A 26,430-nucleotide genomic window follows, 5' to 3' on the forward strand; every position below is an offset into this window, starting at 1 on the left:
GCCTACAACATAGTTTTAGAGAATTTGGCAGTACGTCAAACCGGCCGCACAACAGCAGACCACATATAGCGTCGTGTGGGCAAGAGGTTTGCTGATTGTGAACAGAGTGCCCCATGGCGTCGGTGGGGTTGTGACATTCATCCGTCCCCATCACCTCATGTTTCAGCATGATAATTCATGGCCCATGTCGCAAAGATATGTACACAATTCCTGGAAGCTGTAAATGTCCCAGTTCGTCAATGGCCTCCATACTCACCAGACATGTTACCCATTGAGCATGTTTGGGATGCTCTAGATCGACGTGTATGACAGCGTGTTCCAGTTCCCGCCAATATCCAGCAGCTTCACACAGCCATTGAAGAGGAGTGGGACAACATTCCACAGGCCACAATCCACAGCCCGATCAACTATATGGGATGGAGATGTGTCGCGCTGCATGAGGAAAATGGTGGTCACACCAGATACTGACTGGTTTTCTGATCCACGCCCCTACCTTTTTATAAGGTATCTGTGACCAACAGATGCATATCTGTATTCGCAGTCATGTGAAATAAATAGATTATGGCCTTTATTTCAATGAACAAATTTCCTTATAAGAACTATAGCTCAGTAAAATGGTTGAAATTGTTGCATGTTGCATTTATATTTTTGTTCCGTGAAGATCCTTTGCGGTGTGAGGTTGGTAAATGTTTGCTAAACATAGCACTATAATGGTGTATTTTGGGCTGTGAATTTTCCCCTCATTGGTGTAATTTTACGTTTAGACAAACGACTACCCATTTACTTATTCCTCTTGATTCTCTTATTCTCTCCTACCCCCCCCCCCCCCCCCCTCTCCCTCTCTCTCTCTCTCTCTCTCTCTCTCTCTCTCTCTCGCTCTCTCAGGTACCAGTCTCCTTCAGGAAGTTGTGTATCTGGTGAGTCAGGGAGCGGAACCAGATGAGATTGGTCTAATGAACATCGATGAGCAGCTTCCTGTTCTGGAGTACCCTCAGCCTGGCCTAGACATTATACAGGTAGGCCTACAGCACTGAGTATTACTACTGTTCTGGAGTACCCTCAGCCTAGACATCATACAGGTAGGTCTACAGCACTGAGTATTACTACTGTTCTGGAGTACCCTCAGCCTGGCCTAGACATTATACAGGTAGGCCTACAGCACTGAGTATTACTACTGTTCTGGAGTACCCTCAGCCTGGCCTAGACATCATACAGGTAGGCCTACAGCACTGAGTATTACTACTGTCCTGGAGTACCCACAGCCTAGACATCATACAGGTAGGTCTACAGCACTGAGTATTACTACTGTTCTGGAGTACCCTCAGCCTGGCCTAGACATTATACAGGTAGGCCTACAGCACTGAGTATTACTACTGTCCTGGAGTACCCTCAGCCTGGCCTAGACATCATACAGGTAGGCCTACAGCACTGAGTATTACTACTGTCCTGGAGTACCCTCAGCCTGGCCTAGACATCATACAGGTAGGCCTACAGCACTGAGTATTACTACTATTCTGGAGTACCCTCAGCCTGGCCTAGACATCATACAGGTAGACCTATAGCACTGAGTATTACTACTGTTCTGGAGTACCCTCAGCCTGGCCTAGACATTATACAGGTAGGCCTACAGCACTGAGTATTACTACTGTCCTGGAGTACCCTCAGCCTGGCCTAGACATCATACAGGTAGGTCTACAGCACTGAGTATTACTACTGTCCTGGAGTACCCTCAGCCTGGCCTAGACATCATACAGGTAGGCCTACAGCACTGAGTATTACTACTATTCTGGAGTACTGTAACGGTCTTCTAGGTGTGAAGGAGAGTCGGACCAAAATGCGGCGTGTAGATTGCGATCCATGTTTATTGTGACTATAGCAACATGAATCCAAATACAAACAGTGCAAAATAATAAACGTAATGAAAACCGAAAACAGCCTAAACTGGTGCAAACTAACACTAAGGACAATCACCCACAAACACACAGTGAAACCCAGGCTACCTAAATATGGTTCCCAATCAGAGACAATGACTAACACCTGCCTCTGATTGAGAACCATATCAGGCCGGACATAGAAATAGACAAACAAGACATCCAACATAGAATGCCCACCCAGTTCACGTCCTGACCAACACTAAAACAAGGAAAACACACACGAACGATGGTCAGAACGTGACAGTACCCCCCCTCCAAGGTGCGGACTCCGGACGCACAACTTAAACCTATGGGGGAGGGTGTGGGTGGGCATCTGTCCGCGGTGGCGGCTCTGGCGCTGGACGTGGACCCCACTCCATAACAGTTTTAGTCCACCTCCTTAGCGTCCCTAGATAGGTGACCCTTCTTAATGACAGCTCGGGACAGAGGGTCAGCTCGAGACAGAGGGGCAGCTCGGGACAGAAGTAGCTCGGGACTGATGGGTAGCATAGCACTGAGAGGAAGCTCAGGCAGGTAGTTAGATCCGGCAGATCCTGGCTGGCTGGCAGTTCTGGCAGATCCTGGCTGACTGGCAGATCTGGAAGAGTCTGGCTGACTGGCAGATCTGGAAGAGTCTGGTCGACTGGCAGATCTGGAAGAGTCTGGTCGACTGGCAGATCTGGAAGAGTCTGGTCGACTGGCAGATCTGGAAGAGTCTGGTCGACTGGCAGATCTGGAAGAGTCTGGTCGACTGGCAGATCTGGAAGAGTCTGGTCGACTGGCAGATCTGGAAGAGTCTGGTCGACTGGCAGATCTGGCTGCTCCATGCTGACTGGCGGCACTGGCTGCTCCATGCTGACTGGCGGCCCTGGCTGCTCCATGCTGACTGGCGGCCCTGGCTGCTCCATGCTGACTGGCGGCCCTGGCTGCTCCATGCTGACTGGCGGCCCTGGCTGCTCCATGCTGACTGGCGACCCTGGCTGCTCCATGCTAACTGGCAGCTCTGGCGGCTCCTTGCAGACTGGTAGCTCCTTGCAGACTGGCAGCTCTGGCGGCCCCTGGTTGACTGGCGGCGCTGGCGCTGGGCTGACTGGCGGCACTGGCGGCCCCTGGCTGACTGGCGGCACTGGAGGCCCCTGGCTGACTGGCGGCACTGGCGGCCCCTGGCTGACTGGCGGCACTGGCGGCCCCTGGCAGACGGGCGGCACTGGCGGCTCCTGGCAGACGGGCGGCGCTGGCGGCGCTGGGCAGACGGGCGGCGCTGGCAGCGCTGGGCAGACGGGCGGCACTGGCGGCGCTGGGCAGACGGGCGGCACTGGCGGCGCTGGGCAGACGGGCGGCACTGGCGGCGCTGGGCAGACGGGCGGCACTGGCGGCGTTGGGCAGACGGGAAGCTCCGATGGCGCCGGGCAGACGGGAAGCTCCGGCAGAGGCGCCGGGCAGACGGGAAGCTCCGGCAGAGGCGCCGGACAGGCGGGAGGCTCCGGCAGAGGCGCCGGACAGGCGGGAGGCTCCGGCAGAGGCGCCGGACAGGCGGGAGGCTCCGGCAGAGGCGCCGGACAGGCGGGAGGCTCCGGCAGCGCTGGAGAGGAGGAAGGCTCTGGACGGATGGGCCGGAGAGACAGCCTGGTACGGGGAGCTGCCACCGGAGGGCTGGGGTGTGGAGGTGGTGACGGATAGACCGGGCCGTGCAGGCGCACTGGAGCTCTTGAGCACCGAGCCTGCCCAACCTTACCCGGTTGAATGGTCCCGGTCGCCCTGCCAGTGCGGCGAGGTGGAATAGCCCGCACTGGGCTATGCAGGCGAACCGGGGACACCGTGCGCAAGGCTGGTGCCATGTAAGCCGGCCCAAGGAGACGCACTGGAGACCAGATGCGTAGAGCCGGCTTCATGGCACTTGGCTCGATGCCCACTCTAGCCCGGCCGATACGCGGAGCTGGAATGTACCGCACCGGGCTGTGCACCCGCACTGGGGACACCGTGCGCTCCACAGCATAACACGGTGCCTGCCCGGTCTCTCTAGCCCCCCGGTAACCACAGGAAGTTGGCTCAGGTCTCCTACCTGGCGTAGCCATACTCCCTGTTAGCCCCCCCCCAAGAAATTTTTGGGGCTGACTCCCGGGCTTCCATCCACGACGCCGCGCTGCCTCCTCGTACCAGCGCCTCTCCGCTTTCGCCGCCTCCCGTTCTTCCTTGGGACGGCGATATTCTCCTGGCTGAGCCCAAGGTCCTTTACCGTCTAATTCGTCCTCCCATGACGCTCTCTCCCACTGCGGCTGCTGCTGCTCCTGCTGCCTCTGTTCCTTCTTCGGCTGCACCTTGGTGCGGCTATACTCCCCTGGTTTAGCCCAGGGTCCTCTCCCGTCGAGGATTTCCTCCCATGTCCAGAAATCCTTACAACGTAACTCCTCTTTTTGCTGCTGCTGCTGCCTGTTGACACGCCGCTTGGTACGTTGGTGGTGGGTGATTCTGTAACGGTCTTCTAGGTGTGAAGGAGAGTCGGACCAAAATGCGGCGTGTAGATTGCGATCCATGTTTATTGTGACTATAGCAACATGAATCCAAATACAAACAGTGCAAAATAATAAACGTAATGAAAACCGAAAACAGCCTAAACTGGTGCAAACTAACACTAAGGACAATCACCCACAAACACACAGTGAAACCCAGGCTACCTAAATATGGTTCCCAATCAGAGACAATGACTAACACCTGCCTCTGATTGAGAACCATATCAGGCCGGACATAGAAATAGACAAACAAGACATCCAACATAGAATGCCCACCCAGTTCACGTCCTGACCAACACTAAAACAAGGAAAACACACACGAACGATGGTCAGAACGTGACAAGTACCCTCAGCCTGGCCTAGACATCATACAGGTAGACCTATAGCACTGAGTATTACTACTGTTCTGGAGTACCCTCAGCCTGGCCTAGACATTATACAGGTAGGCCTACAGCACTGAGTATTACTACTGTCCTGGAGTACCCTCAGCCTGGCCTAGACATCAAACAGGTAGACCTATAGCACTGAGTATTACTACTGTTCTGGAGTACCCTCAGCCTGGCCTAGACATTATACAGGTAGGCCTACAGCACTGAGTATTATTACTTCCTGATCCTGAATCACTTCCTTGTAAAACAGACAGGTACAGTTAACCAAAACACTCAGCACACCACATGTAGCACCATGTGGTGATGCAAAGCAAGAAATGGATTAGGTGTTTTTCTGCTCCTTGTTTTATACCGTCTCTGTTCCCAATGTTATGATGACGTTTCCTCTATGTTTTCCCAGGAATTGACGTCTCCTCGTCTGATCAAAAGCCACCTGCCCTACCGCTTCCTGCCTACAGCCATGCACAATGGAGAGTCCAAGGTTAGAGTACACTTCAATTGGTTTGTATAATGTTTCCATGTGTTCAATCCTAATTGTCTATGTGGTTCTCCTGTAGGTGATCTACATGGCGAGGAACCCTAAAGATCTTGTGGTGTCTTACTACCAGTTCCACCGCTCCCTCAGAACCATGAGCTACCGCGGAACCTTCCAGGAGTTCTGCAGACGTTTCATGAATGACAAGTGTGAGTGTCAGAGTTCAGGGTTCAACCCCCCCCCCCCCCAGGTGTGCAGGGGGTGTCTACACTGGACTACTTTTCTTAATGATTATTTAGGCAATAAGTAACTGATCAGGCCAGGTTGTGTGACGAGGGAAGAGAAAGCCTAGTCACCTGGGGAAACTCACTAAACTCTCTCCACCTATATATCTCTCTCCCCTTCTTTTTTCTCTCTGTCTCATAGTGGGATATGGTTCCTGGTTTGAGCACGTGCAGGAGTTCTGGGAGCATCGCATGGACTCAAACGTCCTCTTCCTGAAATATGAAGACATGTACAAGGTAAAAAAACAAACGCTTTCCTCCCTAGCTCTCGCTCTCTCCCTCCATCGCTCATCTATATCTACTGTCTACCATATATCTAACTAACACCAAACCTTACCAGAACCCCCAGCCTCTATCCTAGAGGTACAGTGAGTAGTCAGCCGCTAAAACCCACCACAAGATCATTCTGGAAGCATCTATAACGAACCAAGTTTGGCCCTGCTTTGGGTGGTCCTGCTCTATCCTATCCCAAACCAATGTCACTCTAACTTTACCCACACCACCTAACCCCTATGATAATCGTACCACCCTCAGAGCTACGTGGCAACCAGAGTTCCGGTCTATGGAACATAACTGTAACTGTACTCTCACTGGGGCAGAAGGGGGCCAAATCAATAGTGTTTGCTGTTCCAAAGATCCCTGCAGGGCTGCATTGCACTGAAACACACACACACACACACACACACACACACACCTGCCCAGAACACACAGCGTGTTCTTATTAGGAATCATTTGCAAACACAAACATTTATTTAGTATATACACTAGCAAGCCTTCCAAGACGTGATCTTATTCATTATCACTCAAAGTGACTATCAGTGTTACAACATAGTTACAGCATTGACACTGTTGGGGGCAAGTAGCTCATGTAGCCTACCTTTCTTAGAAAGCAAACAGGTTACAGTTTCTCTCAATCGCATGCAAGCATTTTTTTTTTGAACATTGTTGTCGACTTCCCAAATAGAGTTCAAAAGAGAGAGAACTCTGTGGCCTTTTGCAAAAGAGTGAATGCGTTTTAGGAAAAGTAGTTGCCTCCTCAAAACATAAATACATCCATCAAAATGACATTATACCGTCAACATTCCAGATTGATTGAAAAAGAACATGACTGCTTGCAAAAAGATAAACGCTACCATACTTATCTATTGAGTCCCAGCAGACAAAACAGAAAGTTAGTCTGTCTAAGAAAAATCCAAGTAGATCAATACGTTTTCTTTGCAGTCACTAAAAAGGAAGTACAACTATCCAAAGGTGCAGAATTATGGGCTATTACTCTCCTTTTATGCATATTACACCAAACAATTTCATACACAAATATTATTCCTGATAAAAACTAGAAGAAATAAGCATATTCATCGGTATTATCACAATGCAGTTCCATGTGTTCAATACAAAGGATAGTTTGCTCGTTGCTATATAGACTTTCCATTGGTGCGCAGAAACACTATCCGCAAGTTTCCTCCGACACATTGGTCCGGCTGGCTTCCGGGTAATGCGAGCAGTGCAGCTTGGCAGGGTCGTGTTTCGGAGGACGCGCAGCTCTTGACCTTCGCCTCTCCCGAGTCCGTAGGAGAGTTGCAGCGATGAGACAAGACTAACTACCTATTGGATATCACAAAATTGGGGAGGAAAAAAAGGGTAAAGAATGTAATTAATAAATGCAAATATGGTGAATACAATGGAGGAACACAACTATGAATGTATAGGCCTCAATCATCACCATAGCAAAGCTCTTTCAAAGTTCACAATGTGGAAGATGATGACTTATGGGTAACCCAACTTCATGCTCTGCATCTCTGCATGTCAACAATATTGTAACAATTAGACAGTCCCCATTTCCTCGATCTTTCCATACATTGTTATTATATTGTACATGGTATGACACTGATGGGCTGATTTTGTCAATGGGTGGGTGTAGCTGGTGCATGGAAGTCAGGCGCAGGAGAGCAGAGATGAGTGGACAAAGCACTTTACTCAGGCAATTATTATAACAGGACGCAACCGGGTCACAAAAACAAATGCCCAAAGAACAAGTGAGGCAGCACAAAGTACATACAACCAAGTACAAAGTACCGGCTGCCACAAAGCACGGGTACACAACAAAACCCGGGGTACACCAGCCGGAAGCGTTTTGTGCAGTAGTATTTACTGACTGCCGGAAACAGTGAAAAACAATTGCACACGTTTCTCTTCTGACGAAAACAATGATTACATTCCATGAACAAAACTTAACAGTGGCTTTTGTGTTCACTGATGACAAAAGTTGGTCTAAGAAATGCAAGTCAGTAACTAAGGCAAGAACATGATCAGTTCTGTAAAGGTATTTGAGCGTTTGATCATTGCTGTTCTGCTGTAGACAGTTTCAACACAGATCCAAAAATGGCTTGTGCGCAACTGAGATGAACAGTAACATGTGTATCAAGGGTATTTGCTGAGCAAGTGTGTTATATAAGGATTTCTATAGAAAGAGAAAAGGGAACTGTGGTCAAAGTTTATAACCGTCCACATAGGCAGACAGACATTCAGTCTCTTTATAGCAAGGCAATGAAACTCCAATGTATAACCGCTAGATAACGCATAGAAGGATCCGTACACGTGTCTAGATGACATAACCAGATGTTCGGAGTCAGAGTTCAACCCCCACTCTGTCTGAGATGTAGGGGAGAGTGGAGTAAGTTGAGCCGCTTTTTACATTCAGCATCACTCCGTCAAGGGAGAAATATAGTATTCGTTCTAACAAAATATTTTTTACATAGATTTCAGGAGGTTGTGTATCCCTGGAAATAATCAGAATACTTGTAAACATTAGTTTTGAAAACATAGCTTGTCCAAAAAAGGGTCTCTTGGCTCAATTTACCTCATACCCCAGGGTAAGATGGACAAGCAGAACAGGGTATGTTAAGACGCCTACAAATGTCTGTACTGAATTAAATATTACCACTACTGTTTTATAACCATGTCTATATTTATTTTCCAAACAAAATTCAACATAATCACTTTTAGTCTTTGAATCATTTGAAGCACATTTTAACACAGACTTATCACCTAACAAACAGGTTGTACTTCTTACCACTGTTAACTCATATCCCAGAGATAATGCCTTATATTTCTGTTCAGCATATTTTAACACAGACTTATCACCTAACAAACAGGTTGTACTTCTTACCACTGTTAACTCATATCCCAGAGATAATGCCTTATATTTCTGTTCAGCATATTTTAACACAGACTTATCACCTAACTGTAACGGTTTTCTTGATGAGAAGGAGAGTCGGACCAAAATGCGGCGTGTCTATTGCAATCCATGTTTAATGAAGTAACACACTAAACACAAACACTACCAAAACAATAAACTTAACGAAAACCGAAACAGCCTATACTTGTGTAACCTAACACAGAACAATGACATCAGGACACTAAGGACAATCACCCACGACAAACTCAAAGAATATGGCTGCCTAAATATGGTTCCCAATCAGAGACAACGATAAACACCTGCCTCTGATTGAGAACCACTTCAGACAGCCATAGACTTAGCTAGAACACCCCACTAGCTACAATCCCCATACATACACACCACATACAAAAACCCATGCCACACCCTGGCCTGACCAAATAAATAAAGATAAACACAAAATACTTTGACCAGGGTGTGACACTAACAAACATGTTGTACTTCTTACCACTGTTAACTCATATCCCAGAGATAATGCCTTATATTTCTGTTCAGCATATTTTAACACAGACTTATCACCTAACAAACACGTTGTACTTCTTACCACTGTTAACTCATATCCCAGAGATAATGCCTTATATTTCTGTTCAGCACATTTTAACACAGACTTATCACCTAACAAACATGTTGTACTTCTTACCACTGTTAACTCATATCCCAGAGATAATGCCTTATATTTCTGTTCAGCATATTTTAACACAGACTTATCACCTAACAAACATGTTGTACTTCTTACCACTGTTAACTCATATCCCAGAGATAATGCCTTATATTTCTGTTCAGCATATTTTAGCACAGACTTATCACCTAACAAACATGTTGTACTTCTTACCACTGTTAACTCATATCCCAGCGATAATGCCTTATATTTCTGTTCAGCATATTTTAACACAGACTTATCACCTAACAAACATGTTGTACTTCTTACCACTGTTAACTCATATCCCAGAGATAATGCCTTATATTTCTGTTCAGCATATTTTAACACAGACTTATCACCTAACAAACATGTTGTACTTCTTACCACTGTTAACTCATATCCCAGAGATAATGCCTTATATTTCTGTTCAGCACATTTTAACACAGACTTAACACCTAACAAACATGTTGTACTTCTTACCACTGTTAACTCATATCCCAGAGATAATGCCTTATATTTCTGTTCAGCACATTTTAACACAGACTTATCACCTAACAAACATGTTGTACTTCTTACCACTGTTAACTCATATCCCAGAGATAATGCCTTATATTTCTGTTCAGCATATTTTAACACAGACTTATCACCTAACAAACATGTTGTACTTCTTACCACTGTTAACTCATATCCCAGAGATAATGCCTTATATTTCTGTTCAGCATATTTTAACACAGACTTATCACCTAACAAACATGTTGTACTTCTTACCACTGTTAACTCATATCCCAGAGATAATGCCTTATATTTCTGTTCAGCATATTTTAACACAGGCTTATCACCTAACAAACATGTTGTACTTCTTACCACTGTTAACTCATATCCCAGAGATAATGCCTTATATTTCTGTTCAGCATATTTTAACACAGGCTTATCACCTAACAAACATGTTGTACTTCTTACCACTGTTAACTCATATCCCAGAGATAATGCCTTATATTTCTGTTCAGCATATTTTAACACAGACTTATCACCTAACAAACATGTTGTACTTCTTACCACTGTTAACTCATATCCCAGAGATAATGCCTTATATTTTTGTTCAGCATATTTTAACACAGACTTATCACCTAACAAACATGTTGTACTTCTTACCACTGTTAACTCATATCCCAGAGATAATGCCTTATATTTCGGTTCAGCATATTTTAACACAGACTTATCACCTAACAAACATGTTGTACTTCTTACCACTGTTAACTCATATCCCAGAGATAATGCCTTATATTTCTGTTCAGCATATTTTAACACAGACTTATCACCTAACAAACATGTTGTACTTCTTACCACTGTTAACTCATATCCCAGAGATAATGCCTTATATTTATGTTCAGCATATTTTAACACAGACTTATCACCTAACAAACATGTTGTACTTCTTACCACTGTTAACTCATATCCCAGAGATAATGTCTTATATTTTTGTTCAGCATATTTTGTAAAATGATACATTTTGCGTATGGTTTCCTAGAAACAAGAAAACCATACCCCTTTGGCTCAACTTACCCCACTCCCCCTATAAATACAGCCCTTGTCACAGTGGTGTGACAGTGGTGTGACTGCGTTGTGTGTAGAATAGAATGTACTGCAACCCGCCTTTTAAGAAGACACTATCAAATTCTAGCTCATAGGTCATTTCGGAGTGATAAGAAGAGATAATTTGGTACAGTCACCTCATAAATGATTGGCACTCTTGATAAAGATGAGCAAAAAAGACTGTATAAAATAAATACAAATACTGAGCTATATGGTGTACTCCAAAAAAATGTATTATTTTATATTGCTCAGAGAAATAATTTCTCAAATAAATACGTAGTCGTCAAAATGATTGGCACCCCTAAATATATATTTTATTTTTATTAATCTGCATTAACATTCAACTTTTTTAATTTAGTCTCAGCTTAAAGCGCAATCAGCAGTAGAAACAATAACAAAGCCGTCTCCCCACCCCTGATTTTGGTAAAAAGCTGAGGGATGGGGCTGGAGAAATGTCACCACTCTGAAATTCATAGACAAGGCTATGGATGCAAGGACTGATGGTCCATGGTATCAAAATTATATTTTTAATCATGTTTTGGAGCAATATAGTGTTTGTTAAAGATGTATTTGTTTACAAAAAAAGTAAAACAAGTTTATATATTGGTGTCTGATGGAATACGGCAGTTGAACTAAGCCCATGAGGCATTTCTAAGTTATATTCTTCAATAATCAATGGGTACATACATTGGAGCAAAAAAGTATTTAGTCAGCCACCAATTGTGCAAGTTCTCCCACTTAAAAGGATGAGAGAGGCCTGTCATTTTCATCATAGGTACACTTCAACTATGACAGACAAAATGAGAAAAAGAAATCCAGAAAATCACATTGTAGGATTTTTTATTAATTTATTTGCAAATTATGGTGGAAAATAAGTATTTGGTCACCTACAAACAAGCAAGATTTCTGGCTCTCACAGATCTGTAACTTCTTTAAGAGGCTCCTCTGTCCTCCACTCGTTACCTGTATTAATGGCACCTGTTTGAACTTGTTATAAGTATAAAAGAGACCTGTCCACAACCTCAAACAGTCACACTACAAACTCCACTATGGCCAAGACCAAAGAGCTGTCAAAGGACACCAGAAACAAAATTGTAGACCTGCACCAGGCTGGGAAGACTGAATCTGCAATAGGTAAGCAGCTTGGTTTGAAGAAATCAACTGTGGGAGCAATTATTAGGAAATAGAAGACATACAAGACCACTGATAATCTCCCTCGATCTGGGGCTCCACGCAAGATCTCACCCCGTGGGGTCAAAATGATCACAAGAACGGTGAGCAAAAATCCCAGAACCACACGGGGGGACCTAGTGAATGACCTGCAGAGAGCTGGGACCAAAGTAACAAAGCCTACCATCAGTAACACACTACGCTGCCAGGGACTCAAATCCTGCAGTGCCAGATGTGTCCCCCTGCTTAAGCCAGTACATGTCCAGGCCCGTCTGAAGTTTGCTAGAGAGCATTTGGATGATCCAGAAGAAGATTGGGAGAATGTCATATGGTCAGATGAAACCAAAATATAACTTTTTGGTAAAAACTCAACTCGTCGTGTTTTGAGGACAAAGAATGCTGAGTTGCATCCAAAGAACACCATACCTACTGTGAAGCATGGGGGTGGAAACATCATGCTTTGGGGCTGTTTTTCTGCAAAGGGACCAGGACGACTGGTCTGTGTAAAGGAAAGAATGAATGGGGCCATGTATCGTGAGATTTTGAGTGAAAACCTCCTTCCATCAGCAAGGGCATTGAAGATGAAACATGGCTGGGTCTTTCAGCATGACAATGATCCCAAACACACCGCCCGGGCAACGAAGGAGTGTCTTCGTAAGAAGCATTTCAGGGTCCTGGAGTGGCCTAGCCAGTCTCCAGATCTCAACCCCATAGAAAATCTTTGGAGGGAGTTGAAAGTCCGTGTTGCCCAGCAACAGCCCCAAAACATCACTGCTCTAGAGGAGATCTGCATGGAGGAATGGGCCAAAATACCAGCAACAGTGTGTGAAAACCTTGTGAAGACTTTCAGAAAACGTTTGACCTCTGTCATTTCCAACAAAGGGTATATAACAAAGTATTGAAATAAACTTTTGTTATTGACCAAATACCTATTTTCCACCATAATTTGCAAATAAATTCATTAAAAATCCTACAATGTGATTTTCTGGATTTTTTTCTTTCATTTTGTCTGTCACAGTTGAAGTGTACCTATGATGAAAATTACAGGCCTCTCATCTTTTTAAGTGGGAGAACTTGCACAATTGGTGGCTGACTAAATACTTTTTTGCCCCACTGTATAATGAATTCAGAAGTCCAAGAATGGATGTAGCAACTGCTGATTACCCCTTTAAGGAACTGTATTGTGGCCTTCCATGGCTTCCTGTTTCACTGGGGTGTAAACATGAGGTAACATGCATGTAAAATGCCAATAATTTTGGAGGAGACTAAATATAGTTACTATTTTATTTGAATTTCTCTCTCTCTCTCTCTCTCTCTCTCGTCTCCTCTCTCCTCTTCTGCTCTCTCCCCTCTCTCTCTCCAGGACCTGGGGACGTTGGTGGGGAAGCTGGCGAGGTTCCTGGGTGTCTCGTGTGACAAGGCCCAGCTGGAGACCATGGTGGAGAGCTGCAACCAGCTCATAGAGCAGTGCTGCAACTCAGAGGCCCTCTCCATCTGCAGGGGTGAGACCCTCTCCATCTGCAGGAGGGAGCGAGGGGGGAGGGATGAGGGAGAGAGGGAGGTAGAGAAATAGAGGGGTTAGGGAGAGAAGGAAGGGAGGGAGGGAGAAAGAGGGAGCAAGACATATGGGGGAGTGGGAGAGAGATAGGGAAGGACAGAGGTAGAGAGCGAGGAAGAGAAAGAGAGGGATAGAGGGATAGAAGGAAGGAGGATAAGGAGGAAAGGAAACGGAAGTGAGGGTTAGTCAGTCACTAAATAAGAGATTTCCGAATATCTCCCGACGACAGAGTTGAATAAGTAAAGAGATCTGTAAGGTTACTGAAGCATTGCGTGCTTTGTGCCGTAAAGTGAATGGAAGGGGTGAAGGCTGTGTGCCAAGAGGGACAGTAACCTAACATGTGTACTGTATGTCAACTCCAACCTTTACACAGACACACACAGACACCCACCCACACACACGCGCGTGCAAACACACACACGCACACGCACACACACACACACACAGTACTTTGTGTACTGTATTTGCTAAACTGATGTGACCAGACTCCCTCTAGCCCCATTCATGGCTTTGCTGCTCGTATCATATACATTGTTTAGGCTACTATTAGACACTCACAAGCCTAGACACAAGCATGCTTGCAGTGCATGACATGGTGTTACTCAGATAGAAGAGGGGGAACAGAGAGGGAGAGAGGGAATGACAGAGAGAGAGAGAGACAAAGAAAGAGGATATCAGAACGGAGTGTGTGAGCCTCAGCCGTACATCAAAATACAGAAACCTGGTATGTGTCCACTGCTGTATGCATACGGATGCACACTCTTCAAAGCAAATCGAATTTGTTCATATGGCTTTATAGCTGTGCTAACCCTGGGGGAGTGTATGTCTCGGCTGGCTGAGGATGAGTCAACCTAGACCAGATTTGTATGTAGGCTATGTAGAACAGTTACATAATATGCGTTTGTGTGTAGTCTATATCTTTAAGCAATGATCCAGTGCCAGTTTAGTTGTTTGGCTCATAATGGTGAAGGTTAGCACTGGTTTGCGGAAGGCTAATCCTGGGTCTGTTAGGGGCAGAGTGTAACTAGAGCTTTATTGTCGCAAACCACAGATCATGAATCAGATGTACATACCCCAGCAGTAACATCAACCTTCAAAGGAACAGGGGATATCTCACTGGACCATTCATTAAGGGCATTTCCATACACTCCTATTTTTGCTCTGCAATGCCACCCTGTGGTTAAATATAGTCATTACAGCTCAGTGATTTCTGGCACAAGGAGTTGAACCTTACTGTTCAGTTTGGAAATCCATTCACATTTGTTGTACTTTTTCTTGCATTATGATTTGTGAATGTCATTTTAATTATAATTATGATTCCATTTTTCATGTTGATTATTGTAGATTTTTGTTATGTTGTTTTTTCTTATGATTTGTTGTCAGATTTGTCTTGTTTTCTCCATATTCTGTTTCTTGTAGTGCATGGACCCTAGCCTCTGACCTGGTGCTGGTCTAACACACAGCTCTGAGCTAATAGGGCCATAAACACACATTCCTATACACACTACTGGAGGACAGGTGAGTCCATGTCTGAGACATAGGCATACGTACATAGGCCCAAAATGATTGGCACTCTTGACAGATGAGCAAAAAAGACTGTATCAAATAAATAATACAAATACTTATATGGTGTACTCCAGAAATTGGAGATTTTGTTTTACAAGTAATATTTTTTTCTCTCAAAAAGATAGGGGTCAAAATGATTGGCACCCCTGATTTCAACACCTTTCAATACTTCACCTTGTGCGGTTATCGGCCCTGAGCCTTTTTCTAAAACGTTTTATGAGATTGGAGGACACATTTGGAGTGATCTTAGACCATTCCTCCATACAGAATCTTTCCAGATCCTTGATATCCTTCATCTGTGCTTATGGACGGCCCTCTTCAATTCAAACCACAGGTTTTCAATGGGGTTCAAATCCGTAGACTGAGATGGCCATTGAAAAATCTTGATTTTGCTGTCAATCAACCATTTCTTTTTGGATTTTGATGTGTCGTTGGTGTTATTGTTTTGCTAGAAGATCCACTCGCGTCCAAGTTTCAGCCTCCTGGCAGAGGCAGCCAGGTTTTTGGCTAAAATGTCCTGGTACTTGGCAAAGTTCATGATGCCGTTGATCTTAACAAAGGCCCTCGGAGCAGTGGAAACAAAATAGCCCCATAACAACAAAGATCCACCACCATATTTTACAGTAGGAATGGGGTTCTTTTCTGCTTATACACCCTTATTTCGACCCCAAACTGGTATGCGTGGCCAAAGAGCTCTATTTTCATGTAATCTGACCATAGCACCAGCTCCAATCCAAGTACCAATGCCATTTTAGCAAACTCCCGGAATTTACATCCGTTGGATAACTTGAAAATAGAGCTCTTTGACTACGCACACCAGTGGTGGGTTTGGCGCCTAAATAAGATTCCAAAGCAGAAAAGAACCGCATACTTGGATATATGAGATGACGCCGCGTTAGATAGCGCCCGCTCTACGAGCTGACAAATTCTGCTATTTTTGTGTTTTCTTATGCTGATCGTAACTTGTATTGTGCATAATGTCTCCGCCATCATTTCCTATGGCCGAAAACGTGTTCAGAACAGCGATCACTGACCTCGATTTGGATGAAGGTTTCTGCTTCAGCGAGTCGGCAGCTCTAGATATTCTGCACCCTAGGTTAAGAGTAGGGGGGGGGTGTGTCTCTTAGTTAACAGCTGCTGGTGCGCATTCTCTAATGTTAGACCTCATTAGCCGCAGACCGTGCTATTTACCAAGAGAGTTTTCATCTATATTTTTTCGACGCTGTCTGTTTACCACCACAAACCGATGCAAGCTCTATGACAACTTCCAGAGGGACGCACTTCTCCTGGCCTGTGATTTGAATGCAGGGAAACTGAAATCCGTTTTACCTCATTATTACCAGAATGTCACCTGTGCAACTAGAGGCGACAAAACCCTTGATCACCTTTACTCCACACGCAGAAATACATACAAGGCCCTCCCTTTGGCAAATCTGACCAAATCTCTATCTTCCTGATTCCTGCTTACAAACAGAAACTCCCAACAGGAAGTACCAGTGACATGCTCAATACGGAAGTGGTCTGGTGCTAAGTTACAGGACTGTTTCGCTAGCACAGACTGGAATATGTTTCAGGACTCATCCGATAACATTGAGGAGTTTATCACATCAGTGGCTTCATTAATAAGTACATTGATGACGTCGCACCCCTTCAGTGACCCTTACGTACAGAGCATTCAGAAAGTATTCAGACCCCTTGACTTTTCCCACATTTTCTTACGTTACAGCCTTATTCTAAACTGTATTAAATCGTTTTTTCCCCCTCATCAGTCTACACACAATACCCCATAATGACAAAGCGAAAACTGAAATATCACAATTACATACGTATTCAGACCCTTTGCTCAGTACGGTTGTCCTTCTTGAAGGTTCTCCCATCTCTACAGAGGAACTCTAGAGCTCTGTCAGAGTGACCATCGGGTTCTTGTTTCACCTCCCTGACGAAGGCCCGTCTCCCCTGATTGCTCAGTTTGGCTGGACGGCCTGCTCTAGATAGAGTTGGTTTTTCCAAACTTCTTCGATTTAAGAATGATGAAGGCCAATGTGTTCTTGGGGACCTTCAATGCCCCAGATCTGTGCCTCGACACAATCCTGTCTCTGAGCTCTGCGGACATCATGGCTTGGTTTTTGCTCTGACATGTACTGTCAACTGTGGGACCTTATATAGACGGGTGTGTGCCTTTACAAATCATGTGCAATCAATTGAATTTACCACAGCCGGACACCAATCAAGTTGTAGAAACATCTCAAGGATGATCAATGGAAACAGGATGCAGCTGAGGTCAATTTCTAAAAACATGTTTTTGTTTTGTCATTATGGGGCATTGTGTGAGGATTGATGAGGACAATTTATTTTTTAGAATAAGGCTGTAACGTAACTAAATGTGGTAAAAGTGAAGGGGTCTGAATACTTCCTGAATACACTGTATGTACATATCTACCTCCATTACCTCGAACCCCAGCACACGACCCGGTACTGGTACCCTGTGTATATAGCAAAGTTATTGTGACTCATTGTGTATCTATCTATTCCATGTGTTATTATCTTCTACTATTGTTTCTATTTTCACTCTGCATTGTTGAGAAGGGCCGCAAGCATTTAACTTCAATTCTACACCTGTTGTTTACCAAGCGTGTGACAAATGACATTTTATTTTTTGATTTGATTTGATTACCTGCAGTAAAATATGCTGTTGTATTTTTGACGTTATGGGGCTATTTTGCTCAATATAACTTGTTGAACAAAATCTCTTTCTCTGAGCAATTGTATTAGTGTAAAATAATATCATTTCCCACACAAAAATATGCGTACAATATAGTTCCGTATTTGTATTATTTATTTGATACAGTCTTTTTTCTCATCTCTATGGAGGGTGATTTATGGACCTCACTGTACACGGTTGGGAGTCATAAGGAAGCATAGATAGCCTACGAGCTGATCAATATGCAATAAAGAAGATTTCAAAATGATAACATTCATATCGACTACTGACCACTCCTCTTGGTCATTCGTCTCATTCATAGCTAAAAACCGAAGTGATGTATGGTCATGTGACTCTTTCTTCTGTCAGGTCGCGTGGGACTGTGGCAGGACATCTTCACCGTGTCTATGAACGACAAGTTTGACACGGTGTATAGACAGAAGATGGGCAAGTCTGACCTGACCTTTGACTTCGGCCTGTGAGGACCGGACCGACTGACCACAACGACACGAACACGGACTTACACTCCTCCTCCTGCTGCCTAAACACCGTACACTCCTCTGCCTCTCTTCATCACTCAATAAATCAGTCAATCAATGAATCAATCAAACAATCACGTTTTAGATATACTGTATAACGCTGTATGAATGCTATGGTGGGGAATCATAAGTCCAGCCCAGAGTCAAGTATAGAGACCCCCCCCCCCCATGACGCCCCTTTGATACAGAGCAAGTGTTCCGTTTTAGCTGTATCCAGGTCAGTTCCTATTTGACCTAGTCCTTAATTTTAGCACACGTTTTTCACTTTCAGTACATTACATAGCTTGTTTGTTATAAAAAGGCTTTCAATGGGCATTAGCTTAATCAGCACTAGACTTTTTGTATCAACCTTTCTTGCCGAGGTGAATGGGGAATGTGTGTGTGTGCGTGTGTGTACATGCTCGTGTGTGAGCAAAATCACAAAAATGGCACATCACAACTGCCTTTTATATCAGTTCTGTTTGTTTATGCTGCTAAAGTGATGCCTTTCTCTGTCCTCAGACCCATAGCCACCTATAGAGTTACTGTACCACACTGAAACAACAGAGTATCCCTCCATGTTACCAGCATTCTCTGTGTGCTCTCCCCCAAGTACATGTAGCCCCTTTTCTCTTCCATTGCTTGCATCTCTTTCTCTCCTCCTCCTCCTCCCCCTCCTCCCTGCTGTAAATGCCCCCAGAGAGACCAGTAGACCCCCCAACCCCCATCCCCTCTGCTCTGCTGGACACTTGTGAATGTCTTCATTGATGTGGATGTAACAACCTCAACCCCTCCCACAGGCTCAGTTCTGTGCTTTAGGACATCCCTCTTTCATTCTCTCTCTCTCTGTATCTCTCTCTCTCTCTCTCTCTCTCTGTTTCTCTCACTCTGTCTGTATCTCTCTATCGATTCAATTCAATTGGCTTTAGATACATGTGTTTACATTGCCAAAGCAAGTGGAATAGACAATAAACCAAAAGGGAAATAAACTCTCTTGTCAGCTTTTTCTCTCATTCTCTCTGTTTACAACCGTTGGCAATCCTGCTGCAGCCCATCTCTACAAGGGTAATGGTGTGTACTTTTGTTTGGTTTTTATATGCCTGTAGGGTTGTCCTAACCTGAGCATAATGCATCGTACTTTACATGCTTGCTTGCTGGTTTATTAATAAAGTTATGTCTTCAGGACATTTGTGTTGCGTGTGATGTCTTCAATGCACTTGCATTACTAGCTAGCAATTTTGAGTCAAGGTATAAATGTTGGTACTTCCGTTGACAACCTCCCTCTGCTCAAGCCATGTGGTTCCCTCTCAACTGTTGCACACTCAAAACGCTCACCTCTGGTTGAAGCTCGTAGTCCACACCTACTATTATCATATGCTGCAGCTGTTATATTTGACTATTGATCGTTTTGCTTTTTCAAGCGCATTGAGATGATTGTTTTTAATGAAAAGCGCTATAGAAGTTGAATATATGATTATTATTTGTATTATTACTTCAGTAAGCTATAAGTTAACACTAGTTCTAACAACCCTAGACATCGACAGTATCACCATAGTCCTTATCACTAATCACTCGATGGGGGGTGTTTACTGTTGAGTGAGGGTCTACTAATCTGGATGAAGAATATTTAGCTTGAAGTAGAGGCAAAGGCATGATGGGAATTCCTGACATAACTTCTATCCAACCATAAACAATAGCGGGAGGAGTCTGGAACTATAGAACGGTGCCGATATATCTCTATGACAACCACAACGCGTTCTCTGCGCTTCTACGAAGCTCTCCAAAGAAACCGAGGGAAAACTCAGGTCAGACTCAGAGAGCAACAATTTCAATCGATCCAGAGCTACATGACATAAAGAAAGAGGGTAACTATAACATTCAATCAGCAACCACATTAGTTTTCCTAATGCTACATGATACAATGAAAAGGACAAATAATATTGCAACAATTCGCCATAATCTAAACTTGAGCACTAACTTCAGAGGAATAGTTTTAATTTAATTGTAGCAGGCTACATTTCTTCCTGCCCCTTTTCATCTGTGCTTTTTTAATTGCAGCTTTAAATTAATCAAGCAAAGTCAAATAAAACATTTAGAAGAAACAAGCATTTCAATTGGAGAGATCACAGAATCTAATTTAGATATGTCTAAATTACAAACGGTACTTTCCATTTAAGTGAAAATTCATAAATTCATTTGTGACATAATTTGCATAAAACAACACAAACATTTTAGTAAACATTTACCCTTTTAATAATCTAAGCAGGAGGCAAATATGTAAATGTTGTGATTAACCTTGGGGCGTCTTCAAAGTTTATGCTAATTATGAAAAGGTTAATTTGAAGTAAAATAATAATAGCCTTTTATGTTTAAATTCTGTTCTCATCCCGACGAAAAATGTTTCCTATTGCTGTTGCTTTGATTGACTGAGACAAGTTGGCAACCATCTCCTCTACATGGTGCGTGTCTGATATCTAAACACACAATTCAAATAGAATAGTAGCCTAGAGTTGATTTATGATGTGTTTGCGTTGGGAAGAGCAAGACACTGTAAACAATACTCATGTGATGCAGGAACAGAACAAACACCCTGCTCTCATGAACTATTTCACCTGTCTCACACACACACACACACACACACACACACACACACACACACACACACACACACACACACACACACACACACACACACATCAGAAACTCTCCAGCGAGTAATGTATGCATCACACCTTTGATTTTACCACCCTTCTCTCTCCCATGTCCCCACAGCTCCACCGGAGGCGGAAGGTATGAGACAGACAGCCCCTGTGGTGCTCAACAACCAAAAACACATATCTAAGTTTAGCTTTTTTAAAGAAACAGAAAATCCATAATTATTTCTGGTTGTTTATCAAAGTTAGAAGGCTAACTCATTGAACCTGCTTTGTAGTACACCCAACAGGTGTCCTATGTTCTGCTCTTGCATAGTCTGCCAAAGTAATGCTGATTGTCTAGCTCCGGGCTCCACATCGCCACCGCTGCCTTGTCATTGACTATATTGGCCACTAGATGGCAGTATAAGACATGAGGTTAGTCTTGATAATGACAGGTGATGTGCTCCCTTATCATGTACTGTCAAAAAAAGGGTTTTATAGCTCATGGAGAGGGGACACGTTCCCGTATCTGAAATTATTTAAACTTTTCCTACTAAGCCTTACTTTATAACTTTTAGTGTGTGTGCAGAGATGTTTGGTGTGGGTGTCACTGCCTTTTTCTGTTTTCAGAACTACACTGAAAAAAAATATAAAGTGTTTCCCATGTTTCATGAGCTGAAATAAAACATCCCAGAAATGTTCCATACGCATAAAAATAATATTTTTCTCAAATGTTGTGCACAAATTTGTTTAAATCCCTGTTAGTAAGCATTTCTCCTTTGCCAAGATGATCAATCCTCCTGACAGGTGTGGCATATCAAGAAGCTGATTAAACAGCATGATCATTACACAGGGGAACCATGTGCTGGGGACAATAAAAGGCACTCTAAAATGTGCAGTTTTGTCACACAACACAATGCAGGAATGTCCACCAGAGCTGTTTCCAGAGAATGTAAAGTACATTTCTCTACCATAAGCCGCCTTCAACGTAATTTTAGAGAATTTGGCAGTACGTCCAACCGGCCTCAGAACCGCAGACATGTATGGGATTGTGTGGGCGAGCGGTTTGATAATGTCAACGTTGTGAACAGAGTGCCCCATGGTGACGGTGGGGTTATGGTATGGGCAGGCATAAGCTATGGACAACGAACACAACTGCATTTTATCGATGTCAATTTGAACACCCAAAAACACAGTGACGAGATCCCGAGGCCCATTGTGAGGCCCATTTTTTAAAGGTATCTGTGACCAGCAGATGCATATCTGTATTCCCAGTCATGTGAAATCCATAATGAATTCATTTGAATTGACTGATTTCCTCATATAAACTGTAACTCAGTAAAATCAATGAAATTGTTGCATGTTGCGTTTATATTTTTGTCCAGTACACGAGGACCACTTAGGGAAATTTGACTCTCTTGATGCATCACTGATAGTAGTAATGGCAATGGTCACATTGCTCATTGATCTAATTGATCATTCCCTTGCATTGTTTATGAAAGCAGTGGGGACATTGATCAATATTTAGTGACGTAGTGTAGCTGTTCGCGCGTTTACGTTTTGTGTTCATATACCTCCCACTGTTTGTTCTTCATTCACACCTGTTTATCATTGATCAGTACCAGAGTGGTGTTATGGGAAGTGATATACACCTACAGCAGAGTTGTTTATCATGTATACGGTGTATCCCTTCTCCCTCCATCCGTGGTGTGTTGCTGTGCGATGCCTCTCGTCACTCCACAGCGCCAATGTAATTGTCTCCACTGTTCCTCTTTGTTCCGTCTCAGCGCTCACGCCTGACAGTTTGACTGCCTGTCTTTCCCACACAGATTTCCACCCATAATATCAGCACTTTGTGTCCCTCCCTCCCTCCCTCCCTCCCCTTCTCTCAGTCTTTCTGTTCCTTATTCATTAAAAAGACGGTGTTTTTCGAGGGGAGTTGTTGAAAGTTTACTTTAAAGGACTATATTGCAGCAGCAGCAGCTGTTGTGCTGCTGACATTTTGATGTGGAAGTCGCTTTGTGCTTGAGGGAGGGAGATGCCACAAGCGGCTTTTTTCTCTCCCTCTGTCTCCCTCCTCGTTCTCGTTCCTTTCCTTTTTGTCTCATTCATCTGTTTCCCAAACACTTTCAGAGAAGAGATTGAGAGCTCGGTGCGTTTTCCTTCTCTTCATTTTTTATTTTTTATCATGATCAATTATTTAGCAGCCGGTGGTTGCCTCACATGTTAGAGAACACTTACTCCAATAACTACAGGGAAGTCCTAGAGAGGGAGAGAAAGAGAAATAAGACAGACTGGCAGAAAGACAAACAAGAGATGGACAGAGGGGGAGCGGAGGGGAAGATAAGAGGCGGATGGATGGTGGACAGAGAGAGAAAAGAAAGAAACAGAGTGAGTCTGTCATGTCTGAAAGGTGAAAGTGCCACTCTATACTCCCTATCTCTACTCCTCCGCACATTCACTACAACATAACGACCTGGGTCTGACCTTCACACTGAACACTTTACCTACACAGCAGTCTTTCCAGCCCCATTCCCAGGTATATAGAGCATGCAGAGCGGTGCAGTACTCCTGTGGTTCTAGCTAGGCGTTCCGCTCGGTGCCTGCTGATGGCAGTGATAATTAGACAGTGTGGCATCTATAATAAGACTCAATGCCATAGAGCTCTGTAGGGAGCAGAAGCACTGGATTACACCGTGGTAGGATGTAGGGCAGGGCGTCAGAGACTAGACTTTGATTATGAGCCACCAAAATAGGTGTGTGTGTGTGTGTGTGTGTGTGTGTGTGTATCTCTACCTATCCATGTATGTGTGAGTGTGTGTGCTTGCGTGCGTATCTCCCTTGCTATCTGTGTGTGTGTGTGTGTGTGTGTGTGTGTGTGCTGCTTTATGGCTTACTTAAGAGAGATACTGTTCCACTGTTGGGGTCAGGATAAACGCAGTGTGCTGATTCCCCAGGTGTGACCCGTTCTGAACACCACCTATTCCCCGACCACACAGCCCCAGAATTACAGCTCAACCCACCTGACGCTACACAGGCAGAACCCTGCTCTTACCGTCTGACGCCATGGAGACTTGATTACTCTTCACTTGGGTTGTTGTGGGCTAAAGTCTGGAATTGTCTGAAAAAGTTTTAGAGAAAAATATATACTTTTTTCTTTCTGTTCGTATTTAAATGTCAGCATTATTATCATGATTATGATGAATGTGATCGTGATCACCATTACACTGTCACCTGCATCTATCTATCTGTCTGTCTGTCTGTCTGTCTGTCTGTCTCTCTCGTTGTTTCAACACAAGCCTGGAGAAGATAGACACCGTTCTATATTAAAGGGAGGTGACAAACATGACCAAATGACATGTCTATGTGGGCGGTGAAGTGATTCATCTGTGAAGTTGAGATCTAGATGTTTTTGTGGGGCAGTCATGTCAATATAATAATGCATCCAGAAGAATGTTCAGCATGTAGGAGCCATACTACACTGAACAAAAATATAAACGCAACATGTGAAGTGTTGGTCCCATGTTTCATGAGATGAAATAATAGATCCCCGAAATGTTCCTAATTAAACAGCATGATCATTACACAGGTGGACCTTGTGCTGGGGGCAATAAAAGGCCACTCTAAAACGTGCAGTCTTGTCACACAACACAATGCAACAACTGTTGAGTGAGCGTGCAATTGGCATGCTGACTGCAGGAATGTCCATCAGAGCTGTTGCCAGAAAATTGAATGTCAGGGTGACGTCGTTTTAGCAATTTTGACAGTACGTCCAACCGGCCTCACAACCGCAGACCACGTGTATGGCACGTGTATGGCGTGTACGTATGGCATCGTGTCGTGGCATCATGCTGATGTCAATGTTGTGAACAGAGTGTCCCATGATGGCGTTGGGGTTATGGTATGAGCAGGCATAAGCTACAAAGAACAAACACATTTTGTCGATGGCAATTTTAATGCACAGAGATACCGTGATGAGATCCTGAGGGCCATTGTCGTGCCATTCACATATCTGGGGAAGGGTACCAGAACATCTCTGCAGCATTGAAGATCCCCAAGAACACAGTGGCCTCCATCACAATTAAATGACAGAAGTTTGGAACCACCAAGACTCTTCCTAGAGCTGGCCGCCCAGCCAAACCGAGCAATCGGGGCAGAAGGGCCTTGGTCAGGGAGGTGACCAAGAACCCGATGGTCACTCTGACAGAGCTCTAAAGTTCTTCTGTGGAGATGGTAGAACCTTCCAGAAGGAAAACCATCTCTGCAAAACTTCACCAATCAGGCCTTTATGGTAGAGTGGCCAGACGAAAGCCACTCCTCAGTAAAAGGCACATGACAGCCCGTTTGGAGTTTGCCAAAAGGCATCTAAAGATTCTCTGGTCTGATGAAACCAAGATTGAACTCTTTGGCCTGATTGCCAGGCGTCACTTCTGGAGGAAACCTGGCACTATCACTTCGGTAAATCATGGTGGTGGTAGCATCATGCCGTGGGGATGTTTTTCAGCGGCAGGGACAGGGAGACTAGTCAGGATCGAGGTAAAGATGAACGGAGCAAAGTACAGACAGATTCTTGATGAAAACCTGCTCTAGAGCACTCAGGACCTCAGACTGGGGCGAAGGTTCACCTTCCAACAGGACAATGACCCTAAGCACACAGCCAAGACAACGCAGGAGTGGCTTCGTTACAAGTCTCTGAATGTCCTTGAGTGGCCCAGCCAGAGCCCGGACTTGAACCCGATCAAAGATTTCTGGAGAGTCCTGAATCAAAAGGGTTCTACCTGGAACCAACAAAGGTTCGTCAAGGGACAGCCGAAGAACCCTTTTAGGTTTTTAAGAGTGTGCATCACAGCTCAGGTCAGTCACACGTGTGTGTGTGTGTGTGTGTGTGTGTGTGTGTGTGTGTGTGTGTGTGTGTGTCTGGTCACTCTCTGATGAGTCGTCTCTGCAGAGCGTGGTGAGTCTCAGAGGAACAGCTGTGGCTAGTAATGAGTGATACACACACACATATGATGAAGTACCATTCACAGCTGTTTACCCTGCACACGCGCCTAACTTATCAATATTCCATGTAGACCGCAGTCCCCCTCTTACCTCCCTCCTCTGATATCTCCCACCTCCACCTCCTTGGAGAAGTGCAGAGGGAGATAATTAGCTCACCTCTGGAGGAACCATCCAAGGACCTTTGAATGAGGAACACTCTCTTTCGGGCATCATCGGGTTCTCTCGCTGTGCTTACCTCGCT

General features: G+C 44.4%; 1 protein-coding gene across 1 annotated transcript in view; it reads left to right on the forward strand.

Annotated features, from left to right (window-relative positions):
- The window catches only part of LOC110500177 (sulfotransferase 4A1), a 29,585-nt gene extending 9,848 nt beyond the window's left edge, over window positions 1–19,737 (forward strand). Inside the window, exons 2-7 of the mRNA XM_036957529.1 lie at window positions 886–1,016; window positions 5,213–5,293; window positions 5,370–5,496; window positions 5,714–5,808; window positions 13,573–13,711; window positions 18,404–19,737. Of these exons, the coding sequence (XP_036813424.1) occupies window positions 886–1,016; window positions 5,213–5,293; window positions 5,370–5,496; window positions 5,714–5,808; window positions 13,573–13,711; window positions 18,404–18,516 (686 nt within the window). The 3' untranslated portion in view covers window positions 18,517–19,737. The remainder of the gene's footprint in view (window positions 1–885; window positions 1,017–5,212; window positions 5,294–5,369; window positions 5,497–5,713; window positions 5,809–13,572; window positions 13,712–18,403) is intronic.
- Window positions 19,738–26,430: the final 6,693 nt, after the last annotated feature.

This window comes from Oncorhynchus mykiss, chromosome 21, assembly GCF_013265735.2.
Source record: "Oncorhynchus mykiss isolate Arlee chromosome 21, USDA_OmykA_1.1, whole genome shotgun sequence".
NCBI classification, from domain to species: domain Eukaryota; kingdom Metazoa; phylum Chordata; class Actinopteri; order Salmoniformes; family Salmonidae; genus Oncorhynchus; species Oncorhynchus mykiss.